The sequence below is a fragment of the Triplophysa rosa genome, linkage group LG13 (genome assembly GCF_024868665.1).
Source record: "Triplophysa rosa linkage group LG13, Trosa_1v2, whole genome shotgun sequence".
Lineage (NCBI taxonomy): Eukaryota > Metazoa > Chordata > Actinopteri > Cypriniformes > Nemacheilidae > Triplophysa > Triplophysa rosa.
Window position 1 is genome coordinate 11,005,695 of NC_079902.1, and position 19,802 is coordinate 11,025,496.

A 19,802-nucleotide genomic window follows, 5' to 3' on the forward strand; every position below is an offset into this window, starting at 1 on the left:
CAGAACTCTGCTAATTAGAAAGCCCATTCCTCATTATAATACAAAATGCACATTCATGAAAGCCCTTCAGATGCATTTATGTCAAAGACAAAGGTTTTTATTTTTCTTCCCTCTATGATTTCACAAATGTGGGTTTTCACTGGAACCTTACAAGAGTCATTGCCACTTGGAAAACAATAAACCTAAATACTCAGCTAACTTCAGGACCTGTCTGTGGAACTCCAGACATTGATAAATTAAAGCCACCATATCAGAACAACTGGAGGAGCTTTCTGAGGTGAAGATGCTCTGCACTGATAGACACTTTCATTAAGTCTCTGTCCATACATCTTTTGTCACAGCTGAACATTGACAAAGAGCCACAATGATAAAATAACTTGCTTTCTATTTTTGTGCCAGCCATAAAATCTATATACATCAATTCCTAGTCACTTATAACTTATTAATAAGTATTAGTATATATTTTACATTTATGCATTTGGCAGATGCTTTTATCCAAAGTGACTTACATTGCATTATCCTATGCATTTATTTCTATGTATGCGCAATCCCCTGGGATGGAACCCATGACCTTGGCATTTTTAACGCCATGCTCTTACCACTGAGCTACAGGAAATCTATAAAATTATTAATTAATCAAAATGTAAAAAAAGCTGTTTTCATGTATTAAGATTCATTAGACGCTTTGCCTTATCTTGAATAAAAATAATTTAATCATAGTTATTGTGTGAACACAGACAGCAGATAAAGCCAAGGACACAGATGAGGTTAATGACAAACTGGATGTGCTATTAGTGCGGTGTTTTCTGACAGACCTTAATAGAAAATGAGTAGCTTAATTTATCGGAAATCATGTTGTAATTAGGTTCTTCATGACTATGAATATTTGTAATGCAATATGGTCTTGATATTGGATCGCACAGGTCACGCTAGCAATTAATGAGTTGGTTATGAGTGTGTCACTCGTTGAACTAAGACGGAAGCAATTACAACAAAGCAAGATGACATTCACTTGTGTACATTTCTTATTTTTACACACAGAAAGACGTGTGTGTTATTAGAATCCCAGTTTGCAGCTAATGATTTTTGAAACTCTGCCAGACTAACAATTTCCACCGCACTTCGATAATGCAACTAAAATAGGAGTACTCCACCCGTCTTAATTCGATTTGTGTTTACTTCGATTATGAGTATGGAGTGATTTTGCAGACTAAATTAAAAAGGAAATGGAAACTGCATTTGCAAATGTATTAAGCATGCCCAAACTCAAATGAAATCGCAATCCCTTTGCATTCGCGTTTCCCCTGACTTGTACAGAAACCTGTCATTCAATGGCGGAGGTGGGCTTATTCAACGGGGCGTGTTTGTATCGGGAAGTGACATCATTCACTGTCGACTGGAACTTAAGTAGATACAGTAGGACAGTGATACAGCTAAACACATTAGGAGTAAAGTTAAGTGAAGGTTTGCATTTGCTTAATCAGAGTATTGTCTTAATCGTGTTAATAACGGATTATTGTTGTTCATGTAAACGTGGTCAATGACGGGTGGAGTACTCCTATTTTAGTCACATTATCGAAGAGCGGTATAGACATGTACACACCTTAATCGCACTATTACCCGTGTGTAGGAACGTCATGGCTTCAAGCAAGAAAGCACATTTTTGGTCTGAACGGGAAACAAGAAAGATGCCAACACTTCAATAAATGAAACACCAAAAACTGTATGTGGTACCATGGCGAAGACGAACTGTTTGTTGATACATGAAATCATGGAGGGAACGTCAAACGGCGTCGCTTAGGGACGTAACGACGTATGGGAGAGTGAGAGTTTTGGCCCTGTTGGCCTTCCATACTCTCTCTCTCCGGTCTCGTCTCCGTTCCCGCCCTTTCATTGCCTCATTATTGCTCATAATTATTTCATGCCCCACACCTGTCCCCTCTTGATTTGATCCCTTATTTAATTCCCCTTTGTTCTCTGTCCTGTGCTAGTCATTTGTAGTTCATGTTTATGTTAATCTTAGTCTTGTTAGGTGTAATTAGTCTTAGTCCTGTCCCGTTGTAGATTCCCCTGTTTTGTTATGTTACCCCCACCTGGGTCTTTGTTTTGTATTTTTGTTAATAAATGTCTTGTTAACACCCCTTACCCGCTGTCTGCGTTTGGGTCCTCTCTCCTTGGGTCCTCTCTCCTTGTCTCACCACCCGTTCATGACATAGGGTGGGAACCTTTTTACTTTGTGCATGTGTCTGCTTCGTAACTTTTAATAAAACACATTAGAACGGAGAAAAAACGTGCCTCTAGTGGACATTCCATTCGAAAGATGCAGCGATTTGTACCTGGAGCTACATATTTCACGTTGTGCAGAAATGTAGGCATATGTATGTAAAGATCCCCGAGATAAAACAGCTTTTAAATTAAAGTCCATGCATTAAATATCAATTTTCAATAAGAAATTGTAATAAATCTTCCCTAATATATTTATGTGTATTTGAAAGCAAGTGACTTCCCAATGGCAAAGTGTTGGCACTACATTGTTAACACTGCATAATTAATATTCCTGTGATCTGTAAACTAAGCTATATACAGCACTGCTTGCAAGGGAAAGGATGTTTGCTCACAGTACGATTGAAAATTGTACCTTAGCAATATCAGGTGTCTTTGCTTCATTGCCCTTTCTTTTCTTTTCTTTTACTTTTTTGTGTAAATGAATCAAAAGTGTCCCATTTCACCTTGTTTCTCTGTTTTCTCAAGATTGTGAGAAAAAAAATGTAAAAACTGTTTAGTGTGACATTTGATAAATGCCTACAGATAATTTAATGTAGTTACCATAGCAAGATAACCACCGCCGGTAACACCGACTAGTTAACTATTCAACGTGACATGACATAAATCACATCTAATTCCTGTAGTTGGTCTATGCCTCAAAACAACTTCTGATCTGACTAATGCCTTTTATTTTAACTAGCTTTAGATTTAACAAGTCCAGGTGGTTGTCCTTTCTTATCTTCTTAATGTTTGTGAGCCCTAGATTACTGTTCAGGAACATCTGTGTTGAGTCTAAGAATGTGTTGATATTTGTGTCTCTCATTTAGACATGTGGCCTGTATCACGAAGCCGGTTTGGGTTTTTACCCAGGTAAGTTTGCGTTTAGTTTGAGCATACTCTTGAGTTTTCTGGCTCAAGAAGGTGGATTGGTTTTGAGGGGGTTTGGTCGCCATGGTAACTTAGGCTACAGGCTAACCTGCTGCGGAGCAGGTTTTATTCTGGGTTAGTTATCGCAACTAAAACTGGACCAACTGGCTCTGAGAAAAGTGACGTATATCTGACGCAGTGAAGCCACTCCCCATGTATTTCTTGCTCCAAATTAAAAAATGTTTAAAGTGATCAGATGTTAGAGGGAAAATCTTTTGCTGCTAATTGTTTATTTGTATTGTATATTTACATGTATTGATTATATTTTAAAACGCGTTCATAGAATTATTATATGAGTTGATAATTAATATTAGTTAATTAATATTAAACATAGCATTTAAATTAATACTATGTTCTGCTATATTCGTATAAAACAAACTTCAATATATAAAGCATTTTAAAGTAATGAAGCATACATATTATCTTTTGATCTTATTGTAAACCTATATAAATGATTTAAATTCTGTTGATTCTGTATTTATATAGTCAGTAAGTGCCTTCTCAAACTTTCACTGCAGCCGTGTTTATTCCTGCCTTGTAAATGTGTTTCAATTCATGACATTTTTTCATAATGATCTCTTCATCTTCAACAGAAAAGTGAATTGCGCTGATACTCGCGCGAAGTCAATCAAACTGATGATGCTTTTCCATGTTCCGTGTGATCGACTGTTTGCCGCACGTGTCACTTTCAGGTGCACGCGCCTCACAGCCTCTGGATCAAACCTGAGTTGACAGAAAGTTTATACCAAGCGTTGTGCTACAGCTGACCCTGATCTAATACAGATTGGGTTTGTCTGGTTTCGTCAACTCAAAACTTACTCTGCAACTCAGTGTTTGTTCACCTCGCTTCGTCATACAGGCCACAGGTCTACATACAGGACAATACACGGCTATGCTCATTATTGCTCGACCTGATTTTGCCAAGTGGTTGATGTCCTCAGGGCAACATATTTTGTTGACCTAAGGACAACATTTTTATAAATAGAACCTAAACCCACACCATCCCCAACATTAACCATAACTTACCCCTAAAATCAGAGGGAAATGATAAGTGAAAAACAATGGTCTAGAAGCACCTTATCCTGGTTGGAAGATTAAACTTAAAATAAACTGTAAACTTTTTTCTGAAATCTTATTGGTTGATTTAAATGTTGTCCCCATCAACATGATGTTGTCCTAAGGACATCAACCACATGGCAAAAACAGGAGAGCCACTCATTATTACACATTTACTTACTTATTATGGTCACGTGAACCTTGTATAATCATATTTTGTATATTGTAAATATGCAGTTTCATTCTGAATGTCAGCACTAAGAATTTAAGTGGAAAGTTTTCAATTTGCAGTTTGGGAGCATTTTATCATGTCAGAGAAACATCTAAGACCCAGGAGACTCTTTGATTCAAATGAAAATACTTCAATACTACATAGCCATTAGCTCTTGGGCCTCAATTTGTGTATGATTTATTGTTCTGCAGGACAGATGCTTGAATCATTTTCCGCTTTAATAATGAACCATGACTACAATCACTTTGACTATGAAATAAGCAGCACTATACAACATTGCTTACTAAAGTTGTTATGGTTTAGCAGAATGCAGAAGACTGATGATTTGTTTGCAAAATATGTTTAGATTCTGTATTACTTTTGCAACAGAACAGAAAATGCAATATTTCACTAATGAAGCAAGAAGGTTAGATAAGGTTGTTGGCCAAATGTAAACACAAATACAGCATACAGATGCATAGTATATCAAACAAAAGCAAGTTAAGAGCTGTTATCGTCTATTCCAGACGAGTGCTATCACTGAGTAGTCAGACATGATATACTGTACATGTTTAACATGCAGCCTGCATTGAGCAAGTGAAGCAGCAAACATCCTCTGAAAACCAAACATGACGGATGGTTTTGCGTTTCGTTGTGAGTTCTCCTTTTAAAGTAATATATTTTCAATGTACATACGGGGTCACGTCTCTATTTATTAATGCTAAGTCACAATGTGATTTTCATGGCCACAGATATCGAGAGAAGACTAAAAAACATTATTTGACACGGTGTAATCTATCAGAAATGGATAAAGCTCCTAAAGGCATGACATAAGTGCTTTCACCTTGAACCACAGACACAGTACTTTCTTCTAGGCAGCCATTTCGCATTTTACGAACTTAAAATGATTTTACATGCACAGTATCATTATTGTCTCTTCAATTAATCTCTTTTAAGTGTTTCAGGAACTCAAAAGGTAAAACTTTATTTCGATAGACCACTTTCGAAAAGTTTATTATATTTAACAAATGATATATAACTTCGCAACTTTTTGTCAACCAGTCAGTAGAGTGTTAGACTGTCTCTCTAATATCTACTAACACTTAACTACAGTATATGACAATATGACATCCCTTACTACTGAATGAAAATCCCTTAAAAGACACAAAACAAAAAAGCGCTTAGTGTTATGAAGTGGTCTATAATGTCTAAAGTGGACTACATGTGACCACACAATCAGCGCACTGTCATGCAACTAAAAACACAGAGATTGATGTCACGAAGAGAAAAAAACTGAGTTCATTTTAAAAGTTCATTTTAAAAGATGATGCATTGCCAGTGCCACCTATTTTTGTTATGGAGACCAATATGTTCAGGAAAATCTATTAGGGATTTTTTAAATAGGATTTTCTATGGAATCATATTTGATCAATGCATGTTTTTAAAATCCGACCATTTTGTCAGTGTTAGTAGACACATTCAACCCAAATCTACAACATTCCATTTTTCATTCAGGTCATATTAGGGTAGTTGACAAATATACAGAACATGGGTCCTATGGTGTGACGTAGCAAAAATGTACAAAACAAACACAAATGTACAAAAATACATATTTATAATATAAAATAACAGAGAGATTTATCATCTTTGTTGTTTTTTTCTAAATGGTTGCTGTCACACCATATGACAAATTATGGTATATTTTCAACTACGCATTAACTGATTAATTCAAGAATCAAACCTTTTTGGATGTTTGCAGTCTTGAGAGCATTAGAAACGTGGGGTAATTTGAAGACTGCAGGCAAATGAATTAATAAATGTGTCTTTTTGTTCTAAACAGGAAGTACACTACCCAATGCATGTGGGATGAGATCCTTCACATTCTGTTTCTGTTTTGATGTAACACCCCATTAGGTAAGTGCAGCCCTGACTCTGAAGATAACGTCTATCAGATGGGATAATCGCTATAAAGTGTTTAATTAATTGAGGATTCTCAGCTGGCTGAGCACCCAGCCTGCCTTTATCTCCTGTTTGTGAAAGGCTCATAACTCAAACTCTTCTCTGTGCTTCATTCACTACTCTGCAGGGCCTGTGCTTGTAATTTTAAGCTCTGTTTCCACAGAAACTAACTGATTTTAGAACTCATAATGAAAAATCTCGTAATTTTTGATGCGTAGCTCCAAAAAAAAGGGCTGCACGTGTCTGTCAACGCTGGGAAATAGGGTATATGGTATTCAGAAGGATGGACAAAAACATTCGGCACGACTGACAATGTTGTCTGTTACTCTCTATTTGTAGAAAAATAAAAGTTCTTTTATACGTGGCTGTTTGGTGAACAACTAGCCGTGATTTCCTGACCATGTGTGACAAAAAGGAAACTTTTTGATTTATTCTAAAAGGACACAACTTTTCAGCACAAAAAGTTTGTGCTAACAGTTTGTATTCCTTGTCCACTTCACTGGCAGCATTCCCTGGGGCTTGTTGACCGATAAGCCTTAGCTAAAGTCGAGATGGTGTTTGTGGACCCTTTTCCCTAGATTAGCAATGCTCCCTTCTCTGTAATGGGAAACTGGGGTTGGTGCTAGCATGGCCAGTCTGCTAAAATTGGATTAGTTGTGCTGAACAAGCTGATCTGTCACTTTGAGAAAATACTTTTCATCCCTTGGTAAATGTACAGAAGGCTGTTTTGTGTTGAAGGCAGTATGTGGTAAGCACCTCATCACTGCCTGAAGTTAAACGTATAGTGGGGCCGCCTTAAATCGATTAAGGAGATATGTGAAATTCCAGTATCTGTACAGGGTGAGATCTAGAATTTAAAGGTTGTTTAGTATAGATTTAGTGACCAAATGCTAGTTCAGACTGGTTTGGAGGTGGCTTGTATGGTAGCATGGTCTTTCTGGTGTAACTGGTTGATCAAGGGGGTTTTCCAGTAAATAACAATCCAAAAACATACTACTGTACATAGTTGGAACAGCTACACTTGGACTCCGTTTTAAAACTGTTCCAAAATTATACTTTTAGTGGGATTATAGTGACTCCTTCTGGATAGACCTAATATTACAATTGAAATATTGTAAATGCTTTAATGATTAGACTGGTTACTTAAAACTATTTCAAAAAATCTTTATTATTAGAAAACTACTTAGCATTAAAAAAATACATTTCTGATATTTATACTATGTGCAGTACTGCATAGTAATCGGTATAGTAAACTGTATCGGCACTATTACTGTACTTTAATCTTTAAAGACTGTGATTGAGATGACCAAATATATATTTTATATCAAAAAAATCAAATTTATATTTTAAAAAAAGTAAACAAATTAAAGCCATATATAATTTCTGACAAGATATTGGAAGTATTTAGGTTAGGTATTTGGTAAATGTCATTGTAGTAATTATATGTTGTACATGATTTTTTGGGGCACCAAAATACTTTAAAAAAGTATTAAGTACATTTTTAAAGTATTAAAATGTCATCGGTAGCCTTGATTTCGGAATAGCATTCTACCCAAATCAGCTGCTCCTATGAGGAGTTAAGAGACAGTAAACTTTTATAAGCTCCAACAAATTTTGTATATATTTCAAAATCTTCAATAATTTTGTAACAATCTGGATGTATAATAAAGACACCGAACATGCCACTACAAACCCTGTTTTCGCACAGCCAAATCACGTTGTTCAAACGAATGCACTTGAACTTCCTTGTTTATGTTCGGAGTACAACTAAACTCAGGGGTAGTTCAGTGGTATAGTGAACTCATAAACAAGCACAAACAAATCACCCAAAGCAATTTTTTGCTATTTTAATTTATTTTCTTATTAATATTTTAATTAAACAAAACATACCAATCCCTTAACGATTCGCAAATAAATGTATTATTTCTATGCACCCCTATCCAGTTTGGTACATTCCATCGTGCAGTATATTGTCTTCCGTACAGTGAGAGAAATGGAAAAACTTCACGAAACAGCAATGAAGCTCAATTTAGTTCGTTACATTGGCTTTATCGTTTTATTGCTTTTGTCACAGTGTGCTCAAGGGGTAAGCTTTAATGCAGTTATTTCTCCACTATAACTAGTTCTGGACTGGTTCATAAAATGTATTATCATGTTTGGAGAGCTGCTGGTGCCATGATCATCTCATTACTGTCTTCATTTGCAGCGTTTTGAGGAATGCAGAACTGGAATGTATCCTCCCAAAGGACCAACGTACGTGATTTTACATTATTTATATGTAATAATAAAAAAGAAATAACTTTTCTTTCATTGCATATGTTTTGTGATGTGCGCTGTGCTACAGTATATGTTGATTTCTTGTGATGTTGAATGTATCTAGGTATAAAGGTAATGTGACGTGGTACACGGTAAATCTTAATTTACCCCCAAGCGAGCGGTGGACGCAAGTGATCAAAGATAGAAATACTGAGGTGAGTGACCATGACTTCTTTAGATTTCCATGGGACTTATGATTTCATACTATTTGCTGCTTTATTGAGTTTAAGATGCTTGAAAACATTTGACTGTTTGTGTTAAATAAGAAGGCTGTGATTGATTTAAATTTTGCTTTTCAGTTGATTTCAATGGTACAGACGATAAAAGACATGGCTAAGGGTTTTTTCCAAGGAAAGCTTATCGATTTAGTGGATGGAGAGCTGGTAAGCAATCAAATGCATGAACATTTACAGACATTTTTTAAATCACTCTTAAAGTGCTGTGAATATTTTGATATCACTGTATTTCTTCTATATATTATATATTAATTATAATATACTTAACAATATATACATATAAATATAAATATAGAGAGAACTCCGTTTTAAAAACATTTTAAAAATAATGTTTTTTATTGTGCCTTCCAATTAATATCAATCAAACTGCAGTCGGTTTGTTTTAAGCCATAATAACTAAAAAAATACAGCTAACTTACACAATAAAACACAATAAAAATATGATAACATAATAAAAAACATGAATTTTGAGTTATCTCATTTTGGAACCAAACTCTTCATAGTATATAATTATAGAATTATTTTTTGCTTTGTAGCCTTTGATTGTGGACACACTTCCATACCCTTTTAATGAAGAGATTAAAGGAATAGCAGACATTTCTGGTGTCCCTCTTGGTGAGATTTTCTATTGTAAAACTTCTGAACATTTAAAAGATTTGAGTTTTCATTAAATATTTTCCTTGTGTGTCTGTCTAGGTGAAATCACGCTCTTTAATATTTTTTATGAGGTTTTCACTGTTTGCACATCACTTGTTGCCGAAGACTTGAAGGGTGAGAAGATACAAGTTATGTTTACATACAGTATGAATTAAATGGCTTGTTTTACACATGCTCTTTCTTTCAGGAAATATTTATCATGCCCGGAATTTGGATTTTGGATTGTTTATGGGGTAGGATGTGTTTGTTTATACATATTTTGTTGTATTTATTGTACACCATACTCATTCCTTGCTATAAAAGTAATACAAATGTTTTGCTTCTTCTTTAGGTGGGATCTAGAAAATAAAACATGGACTTTAACTGAGAAACTCAAGCCACTTGTTGTAAATGTTAAATTTGAACGGGACAACCAAACAATCTTTAAATCTACCACCTTTGCTGGATATGTTGGCATGCTCACTGGAATTAGACCTGTATGTGTATACAGTAGAAGATACGAAAATATAATGCTTATCTTTGTTTAAAGATGTGAAGATTTTACTGATGATACTTTATTACGGTTGTAGGGTGTATTGACCTTAACAATGAATGAACGTTTCAACTTTGATGGAGGATACATAGGTAAGACTTTGGACACGCAGATTAAATTTAAGTGACATGCTTATAAACATTTCTGCTCAAATGTTGAAAGCTTGAATGTTGAAACTGCCATTACATGAAACATTTTTTTTTCAAACATGAGCAAAAAGTAAGCAAGGCTTCTTGATGGTCGACTGGCTAAATAACATTATGAATTCTCACAGGGATCCTGGAATGGATTCTTGGGAAAAGGGATGGAATGTGGATGAGTTTTCTTACTCGTAAAGTCCTAGAAAATGCTACCAGGTAGAATCAACATGCTACAAAAACCCACAACTTCCACTATTGCACACGTATGAGGAAAAGTTCACATACTTTTCCTTCCTTTTTTGTATTGACTTGCAAAATATTAGACCAAACCAAGTAGTAAACAGCTTTAGTAACCAGAGAGAATTTGTATCAAGGTGTGTTGAATTTGTCATAAAAAACTATGCAACATTACTCTTTTGTTTACTTATAGTTATGAGGATGCCAAGAACCAGCTGTCTCAGACAAAACTGCTTGCACCAGCTTACTTCATCTTGGGTGGGAACCAAACAGGCCAGGGTTGTGTGATAACCAGAACTCGAATAAACACATTAGACATCTGGGAGTGAGTAAATTGTATCACACAGAAAAATGCTATTTCTGTCTGTATAAATTGCCTTCTACGCTTGTTGTTACTGTTGATGATTTTGCAGACTTGATATGAAGCTTGTGCGATGGTATGTTCTGGAAACTAACTATGATCACTGGGAAAAGCCTTTAGCTGTGGATGACCGCAGAACACCAGCGATGACGTGCATGAATCAAACCACACAAGGGGTATGTGTATGATGTAAAATATTTGAATACTTAACTTATTATTATTGACTGCTGATTTCAGCATCTGAACTTGGGCAGCATGGGTAGCAATGCCAAAGTCAAATGTTCAAATAACTAAAGGATATTTTCTACAGAACATTTCTCTGGCAACATTATATGACGTTCTGTCGACAAAACCAGTCCTTAATAAGGTAAGTGTAGCTTTTAAATGAATCGTCATCAGCCATGCAGTTGTGTTTATGTAATGATGTCAAATAAAATGTTTCCGTTGCCTTTACAGTTGACAACTTACACCTCCCTCATGGAAGTGTCAACTGGAACTTTGGAGTCATATGTCAGAGACTGTCCAAATCCATGCACACCATGGTGATCTGTCATCGCTGAATCATCTGTTTCTGTCATTGCAGAAATTGTTAAAATTGTGACGATTGCAACTCTACCTCTGATGTATTGTATAACAAACCTCTTTACGTCAACTTGTTGCATTTGAAATCTCATCATAGCATTACATGTGCCATTGTAACAAGCATAAATGTTTCCATTGTTAAAAACATTTTAAATAGAAATTTAAAATAGTATTCTAAATGTTCCACAGGTGGATACAACGTTCATGTAAATAATTGCTGTCTTACTTTGATGTTCCATTGAAATCTATTTTTCTGCAAATATTTGGTGATAATTCTGAAAAGTATTTTTGTAGTTTGTCATGACATTTTGAATATGATGGATATTCAGGTAAAAAAAATAACAAGCACTGGTCCTTATTACTGAATATTAGTATTTGGAGTGTTGTCTAAAGACAGCCAATAAATGTATAAAACAAAACTGCTAAGCAGTGAAATGCTTTGATTTTTGACTTTGCTTTAAATGTTTTTCCTTTGATAAACACTAGACTTCTGTTGAGAAGTTAAATTGATAGTTCACCCCTAAAAAATTTTGTCATCATTTACTCACCCTCTTCACGTGTATGACTTAATTTCTTCTGCAGAACACAAAAGAAGATATTTTGAAGAATGTTGTTAACTGGACCCCATTCATACAACAGAAGTGTGCAGTTACCAACTTTCTTCAAAATGTCTTATTTATCAGTGTTTGTATAAAAATACTTTATGTTGTATGGGCAAAACACTTGTCAGGGATGAATGTGATGGGGGTGGTGAACCTTGTGCTTCACACATATTTTCCTCATTCTATTTTTATGGGTGTATCAAATCCGCTATTTAAACCTATACGGATAAGATGTTCTATTAAATGGACTATTTAATGTCCTTTCCAAAGTAATATTATTGTTTTAGTTTTACATATGTATTATATTTCAATTAGATGGTACCCTAACTTAACTTTAAAACTATTTCTAAATTGGAGTATTTAATAACCTTTTTCAGTAAAGTTTGTAAAATGATACTGATCTTCTCAATTTGCAGATTCACAATATAGTTTTGTGTTGTTTGTGACTATTCAATTGTTAGTTGGATCTGTTTGTAGTTATCCACACATCTGTTTTGTTCCGGTATGACTCAGCTCAAAGCAGCGTACATCCAGCAGGAAAGTTTATCAAACACCCAGAACAGACCCCATGAGCATTTAAACATGTTGAAGTTGTTCTTTACTACATGAACTGAACAGAGGGCTCTGAAACTCTGGATTAAGTCTTACAAGATTACTAGTTTGGAGTACAACCTTCTTTAAATACGTTTTTTAAATGAGTACAAGTAAAATGTCATTTTTGCTCATCATTTGGATACTTTTTACTCTGGATTTGTCTGAGTCTGTAAGTTTTAGCTAAAATACACTTTTTGCTTCTATTTTGTTTATGTAAATAACATTTGAACATTAAACTAAAGTAACTAAAAAGAAATGTTATTTGTGTTTTTGTGTGTTTAGTCACACGAAGGATGCCAAGAAGAGATAAATCTCCTTCATGCACAGCTGAAAAGCCTGCAACTTCGTGATACAAAGCAACAGGAGCTTATCCAACGCCTGTTGAATCTCAACCATAGAGATCAGTCTTCCCTAAATGAGGGCACATTTTTTGACCTGCGTGACAAACAATACATAGGTTAAAGCTTTAGTTTTATCATTTTCTTAAGAGCGGACATTCTTTTTGTGTATGTTGTATTTGTCTGACTTCAATGGCACAATGTGGTAGCCTACTAACAAAAATCATTCTGTCATATGTAGATTGTGCTCAGATTTTCAAAGATGGTCACACGCAAAGTGGATTTTACATGATTAAACCTTTGACAAGTCCAGCCAAGATCCGAGTATACTGCGATATGTCTGATGGGGGTGGATGGACAATTTTCCAGAGACGTTCAGATGGTGGGCAGTCATTTGAAAGGTATGGCCATTTGTATACTGAGATATGTATATTACTTAAGCAATGAAAACCTTAATTTTACGTTTTAATTTTTAGAGATTGGAATGATTACAAAAACGGATTTGGTGACATGCAATCTGCTGATGGAGAGTTCTGGTTAGGAAATGACAATCTGTATTATTTGACATCTCAAGGTGAGTTATTTCTACATAGTTTTTTTATTTCTACCTTAATTTTTCAGAAATACTTCTAAAAATATGTGTCATTGCCATTTCATTAAAACACTTTGTGTTTTGCAGATGATTACAATCTAAGAATCAATCTAGAAGACTTTGAGGGTAGCCACCGGTATGCAGTGTACAAAAAGATTAAAGTGGATAATGAACAGGTTTATTTGTATTAAATTAATCTTTTCATACTGTGATTAATGACATAAGGATGAATATGTACAAATGTATGAATATCATTTATAGATTAAATTTTTTATCTCTGTGTGGTGTTTATTGTTTAGTGTTCTAACTATCCCATTTGACATTGTCAGAATCATTACCAGCTACAGTTTGGTGAATACACTGGAAATGCAGGTGATGCTCTCTCTGGCAGTTATCATCCTGAGGTTCAGTGGTGGGCCAGCCACCAAGGAATGAAATTCAGTACACGAGACCGGGATAATGACCGCTACGATCGCAATTGTGCTCAGGAGGACAAGGGTGGCTGGTGGTTTAACAGGTTAGAAAGTTTTTAAAAAAAATATCGAAGGTGTAAATGCCTGAAATTATTTAAATATAATTTAATTTAATATAATTATAAAAATATATAATTGTGGTAACATATTCATTTCATGCATTACAAAACTAAACTTTTATTTAAAATAAAAATGTTTTTAATGCTTAACTTTAAATAATAAAGAAAAGCAGATAGAAAGAGCCCAGCATAGATGAGAATTTACAATGCAAAAACATGCTCTTTCGCTTTTATTCCTTTAGATGTCACTCTGCTAATCTGAATGGATTCTACCGCAGAGGTCCGTACAGTGCAGTGACTGATGATGGAATAGTGTGGTACCCATGGCACGGCTGGTGGTACTCTCTCAAATCTGTTCAAATGAAGATCAGACCAGCAAGCTTTGAGCCTAACGATGTTTAAGACGTATTGATCTGTCATTGTATTGGTATGAGTTTTTAAAAGGAGATGAATTTGTGGACGATGGCAAATAACATTATAATCAAGCTTATTAGTGAACCTCAGTTTCTTGACTATTTACACATCTAGTTTAAAAAGCACCTCACCTGTATGTAGTAGCCTACAATAAAGTGTTCAAGACATTATTGCTGCGTCTTCTGCCTTTCTAGCTGTGTTTCTCGAACTTCCAAGTTTTTTGTTGGAAATGATGTACAATTTAAAAATACACAAATACATGAAAAATTTCTACATTGAATATACATTGAAAAAGTTGTTTTCAAAAAGGAAAAGGAGAAAAGTAGGCTATACATCCTTGAGCTTATTTTATCTGAACTGAGTAAGCAAATAATTTCAGTCAAAAATATGAAGAATTGATCAATGTTCCCTTAAGGATGCTCCGACATAATTTTTTAAAACATTTTTATTATTACAGAATATACAAACATGAACATGATAAACACTCATACAAAAAGACACAAAGGAGTTATGACAGAAAACTTTCGCGGTTTGCGTCTCTCACAATAGAGTCTAGCTGCAGACAATGCATTCTCAGCCGCGCATGCGCACTCGGACACATCCACTCTCAGCCGCACATGCGCACTCGGACACGTGAGCTGTGTCCCAATTCAGGGGCTGCAACCTTTAAGGTCGCGGACTTCAAAACGAGGACTTGGTTTTCAAAGCACGCAGCCTCAAAAGTTCAAGAAGTGAACTGAAATGAGACGGTCTAGCCTCTCGGAGGATTTCCTAATTGCGTGATTTGCGTCACCTGCTGATCCTGTTGCGTGGTGCCAGCAGGACACAGCAGAGACGTTTCTGACTTTTTTAAACAAACACGGAGCCAGAAAAAATATATTTTATTTTCGAGAATATGTAGATTAAAACAGCCCAACAGTATATTAAATTAACCAACCTTACAAATTCAAAAAACACAATAATGCACCAATAATGTTAATTAACAACATCATATATAATATTAAAACACTGAAATCGACCGTTTTTGTGAATTACATACTTTTATTTAACTAAAGATTTGATAGATTGTTAAAAAATTTCAAGCCGTTACAGGCGCGCAATGAATCTCGGGATAGCTAAAGCTGTGAAGGATACATTTGTTGTATCCTTAAAAACCTGCGGAATTAAGGTCGCATTTTGGGGATGCTTTTGAAGCAACCTTTGAATCGGGACAGCCTTACCAGCCTTCAGTCGCGCTGCTGTGACGCAATTGGTCTTAAAATGCAGCCTTCAAAGCACGCAGCCCCCGAATTGGGACACAACCATGCACTCTCAGCCGCACATGCGCACTCGGACACATGCACTGGCCGTTTCTCAATATTCCTCCTTGTCTTTTTTTGTTTTTTTGTTTTTTTGTTTTTTTTTATCTTTATCAGTTTTAGTTCTGTTCCAAATCAAAGTTCACATCTAGCCAAGTACAGTTCAAATCCCCGGATGTGTTCTTGCTCCGCCCCTTTTATCGAGGTTGCATAGGGAGGTGACTTGTGCGGACTTGATACGGGCCATAACCCAGAATTCAGTTCGCTCCAACTGACGTTCCGTAGTGGCGGAAGAGAGAACGCACAACTGTAAGTAATACATTTGGAAATACTATTGTTATTATGTCACGAGAATTTAAGGCGAGAATATGGTTGTTTAGACTTCAAATCTGGCGTTGAATTATAAGGTTAGCCACTATTTGAAAATTTCTTCAGACGATTTCTGAGGTGGGAGATCCCCGGTAGTCAGCGCTTATATACTTGCCGAGGCCAGCCCTACTTCGGCAAGTGCTCCTGAAATATACTACTGCCAATAGCGTTGCTGTAGTGGTTCCATTTTGATTGATTAATTGATCGTTTTACTTATTTCACTTTCCTTTTTTTCTGTGTCTATTTTTTCCACCACCGTCTTTCCCGCTTTTTTTATTTGAATTGAAAACGAGAAGAGTACGTTGTTTGATATTCAATTTTATTTCAAACGAAATTAATATAATCAGAGTAGGCAAATATTGCCTGAACCACATATTAATGTTTAATAGTTTTAAAATACAACAGAGGCAGCTGTATAATATCGTATTACACACGTTTTGCTAATTACATTTAATATGTACATTAAAAATAAAAAACGAAAAGATATACATTGACGCTGATTGAAGCATGAGGTGCTGAGCTGCGCTATCAAGTACGCTGCTGTTCCATTTGTAAAATAACTGGACTTGCCTCCTTGCGTCTTCGGGAGTTCATTCTTCTGAGTCGAACTTGCCAAGTCCGATCTTGGAAGGACGCAAGTCCGGACTCTGCGAACTTGGTATTGAGTACGGCCCATGTGTCATAATGCGCATGTGCGGCTGATAGTGCATAGTCTGCAGCCAGACTCTTCTCGTCTCTCACGCAGTGACGTCATTTAAACGGCGCTTGAGCCTCACCTGTGCAGTGCACGCGCTGCTGTTAACGTAAAAAAAATAGTGAAGCCTGTGGAATCGCGCTTGTTTGCTGGGTAAGTGAAATGCGCTATTTACAGAAATTAAAAAGTCCTAGTAAATGTTTATCTTACCCCAAAATGCACTTCTTTACTTACTATTTACATTTAGTCCCTTATTAGTAAAGCTGGTTTTATCTGTTTGTCAGACCGTTTGGTGACCACATTTGGTTCAACCAGATTTTAAAGCAGCGTTTCTTGAATCACCATTAAACAGATCTTTTCAGGCTTACATCTACTGTACACTCTTAAAAAAATCTGCTTAGAACCTTTAACATCTGAAGAACCTTTCTGTTTCAAAAAAGGTTCTTTGTGGCGAAAAAGGGTTCTTCAGATTATACAAATTAAGAAAGAGATGGTTCTTTAAAGAACCTTTGACTGAATGGTTCTTTAAAGAACCTTTGACTGAATGGTTCTTTGTGGAACCAAATATATATAGCACGCAAATGACGAAAAATAATACTCATTTCATTAGTTACAAGGACAAGGTTATATTTTACACCTAACGCTACTACTGAACATTTATTCACTCCTCTGCTATCCATAGGTCACACCTTTGTTTACCCCTTGTGTTATTTATAGAGAAAAAAGGCAGAACCCTAGGCCTCTGATATGTTAATGTCAGGTGCAAAAGACAATTTAAAGGCAGAGATCAGGAAATAGATTATGGTTTAGAGGGAGGCATGACCTCATGGGCAACATGAGCCGGGCACAAACAAGTTCCTTGTTCATTTGAAGACATGAAATGGGTTTGTTGTTGTCCTTTTTTTAAAAGAAGGAGCTCAGGTTTGATGGGTTAGGTAGGTTTAACTTTGATTATAAGTGTAAACATGTCATAAACAAGTATTGCTCTTCATTATCTTGAATCTGTAGAAAGCTCAAGGGCCAGAAGCTTTGTATTCCAGAGCAGGTGCCTGCACAGACCTCATATAGGTACATTGTTACAGTTTAGGTTCTGCTTATAGAAGCATTGTATTTGATGTGCATTGGTATGGACTTGTACTGTTTGTAAGTGTAACCCTGCCTGTGAAAACCCAGCTAATGTCATTTTCTATTTACTGTTTTCTATGTAAATATAGAAAACCGTTTCCTATATCATTTCTTTTATAAAAAGTAGGGCCATGTCAAAGATTGAAATTAATGGTTGAAAAATCAAACTTGATGCTTGTTATCTCACAACTACATTATGAGACTTTATCCTGGTTTTACAAATCAGTATTTAAAACTATTGATGATTAGCCAATTAAACAAATAGCTAAAGTAACAATGCTGAACCTGTTGTATTATCTGCTGTTGTAAAAATGTTTGTGAGGGAGGGTTATAAAAGAAATGTTCACGAAGCAGCTCACTGTTCAATGAACTGCAATAAATTACTTAATTGGTTGCTTAATCAAAATGGGCAATATTTGCCCAATCTGAATGGATTCTTTCACAGACAAGGTTTAAGACTAGTCCAAGAATAAAATGAAAATTCGATCTGTCTTAACTGAAAATAAATTGCCCTGACATATCTTTAAATATGTCCTTGCCATTGTTTTGTCTCAAGATGCACACCAGAAATGTTTTTATCTAAGGCATTTTAATAAAAGCCACTTAAATATCCTAATTTAACTAAGGCCTAGTCCTGGCTTTAAACTAAGCCGTGTCTGTGAAACTGGACCATTATGTGCTGAATCATGGTTTAATTTTACTGAGAATTTTTTTTATAACCTATTTGGAAACAGTAATGCCCAGTGTCAACACCTAACTGGTGTCTTTTGTCTTTATGAGCCGCGGGAATTACTTTTGTATTGAATGTAGCAGCGTTTTGGACTTTTAATGATGTGGCGTCAGGACGTGCATTTCTTAAAGCACACCGTTCTTCAAGTCTATTTATACTTTTGGAATCTGTCCCTCAAAGAAAAGTAGTTGAAGTCCCTGCCCTGACATAGCCCTTCGGGGCAGCAGCAGTACATATCTCTTGGCGAAAGATCTGTTGTTGGGGGGCGTTCTGTTTCTTGGCTTGTATTGTCCATTCTGTGTCTCCTGCTATGTCGGGGGTTTATTCAAATATGTTATATGTGCAGCAGCAGCATTCCTTACATGCACACAGCAGCATGTTGTGAATGTATTGGCAGTAGCAAGTCTCAGTACTTGCTCCTCAGCAGCATCAGTTGCAGCAGCGTAGCAGATCTATTCCGCCAAGACCAAATACATTTATATGTCATGTACACTACCATGCTAAACCCTCTGAGAGTTGTCATGACAGAACTACTATTTCTATTTAATCCAAAGAAAATACAGCTATTTTCGGTTAGTGTTAATAGCATATCGCTAAGAAATGCTGCTATTTTCACTTAGTGTAAACAGAACCTACTGCATTTTAAACTTCGTGTAAATAGCATCTACAGTATTGCAAATAGCTGCTGCCATTTTTATTTTTGGGTGAGCTATCACTTTAAGTAATATTGTGATGTCAACAGGTGGCTGGAAAATTAAAAGCTGTGTTGATTGTATGTCTCATTTATCAGTTTTTTATTTCTATTATTATGTTTATTTTACTTTACACTCAAATATTTGCATGTGAATGTATCAGTAGCCTATGTGTATTTTTTCCAGCACAACATTTATCCGGCATTGCAGTGTTTTGCACCATTTATCTCATGTGGCCTAATTCCTTTAAAATGAATAAATAAAAATAAGCCTCTAGCTGGCTGCTTAGTAACTGCGAATGCTGCTTTTGGCCTCACATGCCCTGGCCACTCCCCTCATGTAG

The 19,802-nt window shown here is 35.8% G+C and overlaps 2 protein-coding genes across 2 annotated transcripts; both read left to right on the forward strand.

Moving 5' to 3' along the window:
• The first annotated feature begins 8,388 nt into the window (after nucleotides 1-8,388).
• asah1a (N-acylsphingosine amidohydrolase (acid ceramidase) 1a) lies at nucleotides 8,389-11,927 on the forward strand. The gene is made up of 14 exons (XM_057349438.1): nucleotides 8,389-8,504; nucleotides 8,625-8,671; nucleotides 8,799-8,889; nucleotides 9,034-9,117; nucleotides 9,507-9,585; nucleotides 9,667-9,741; nucleotides 9,815-9,860; nucleotides 9,959-10,103; nucleotides 10,197-10,251; nucleotides 10,434-10,515; nucleotides 10,730-10,861; nucleotides 10,950-11,073; nucleotides 11,208-11,264; nucleotides 11,354-11,927. The coding sequence occupies exons 1-14, from the start codon at nucleotides 8,412-8,414 to the stop codon at nucleotides 11,441-11,443; spliced, it is 1,200 nt and encodes a 399-aa protein (XP_057205421.1). The 5' UTR covers nucleotides 8,389-8,411; the 3' UTR covers nucleotides 11,444-11,927.
• Nucleotides 11,928-12,612: 685 nt separating this feature from the next.
• fgl1 (fibrinogen-like 1) lies at nucleotides 12,613-14,715 on the forward strand. Its single transcript, XM_057349439.1, has 7 exons — nucleotides 12,613-12,844; nucleotides 12,958-13,132; nucleotides 13,255-13,414; nucleotides 13,490-13,587; nucleotides 13,693-13,781; nucleotides 13,935-14,122; nucleotides 14,380-14,715. The coding sequence occupies exons 1-7, from the start codon at nucleotides 12,776-12,778 to the stop codon at nucleotides 14,537-14,539; spliced, it is 939 nt and encodes a 312-aa protein (XP_057205422.1). The 5' UTR covers nucleotides 12,613-12,775; the 3' UTR covers nucleotides 14,540-14,715.
• Nucleotides 14,716-19,802: the final 5,087 nt, after the last annotated feature.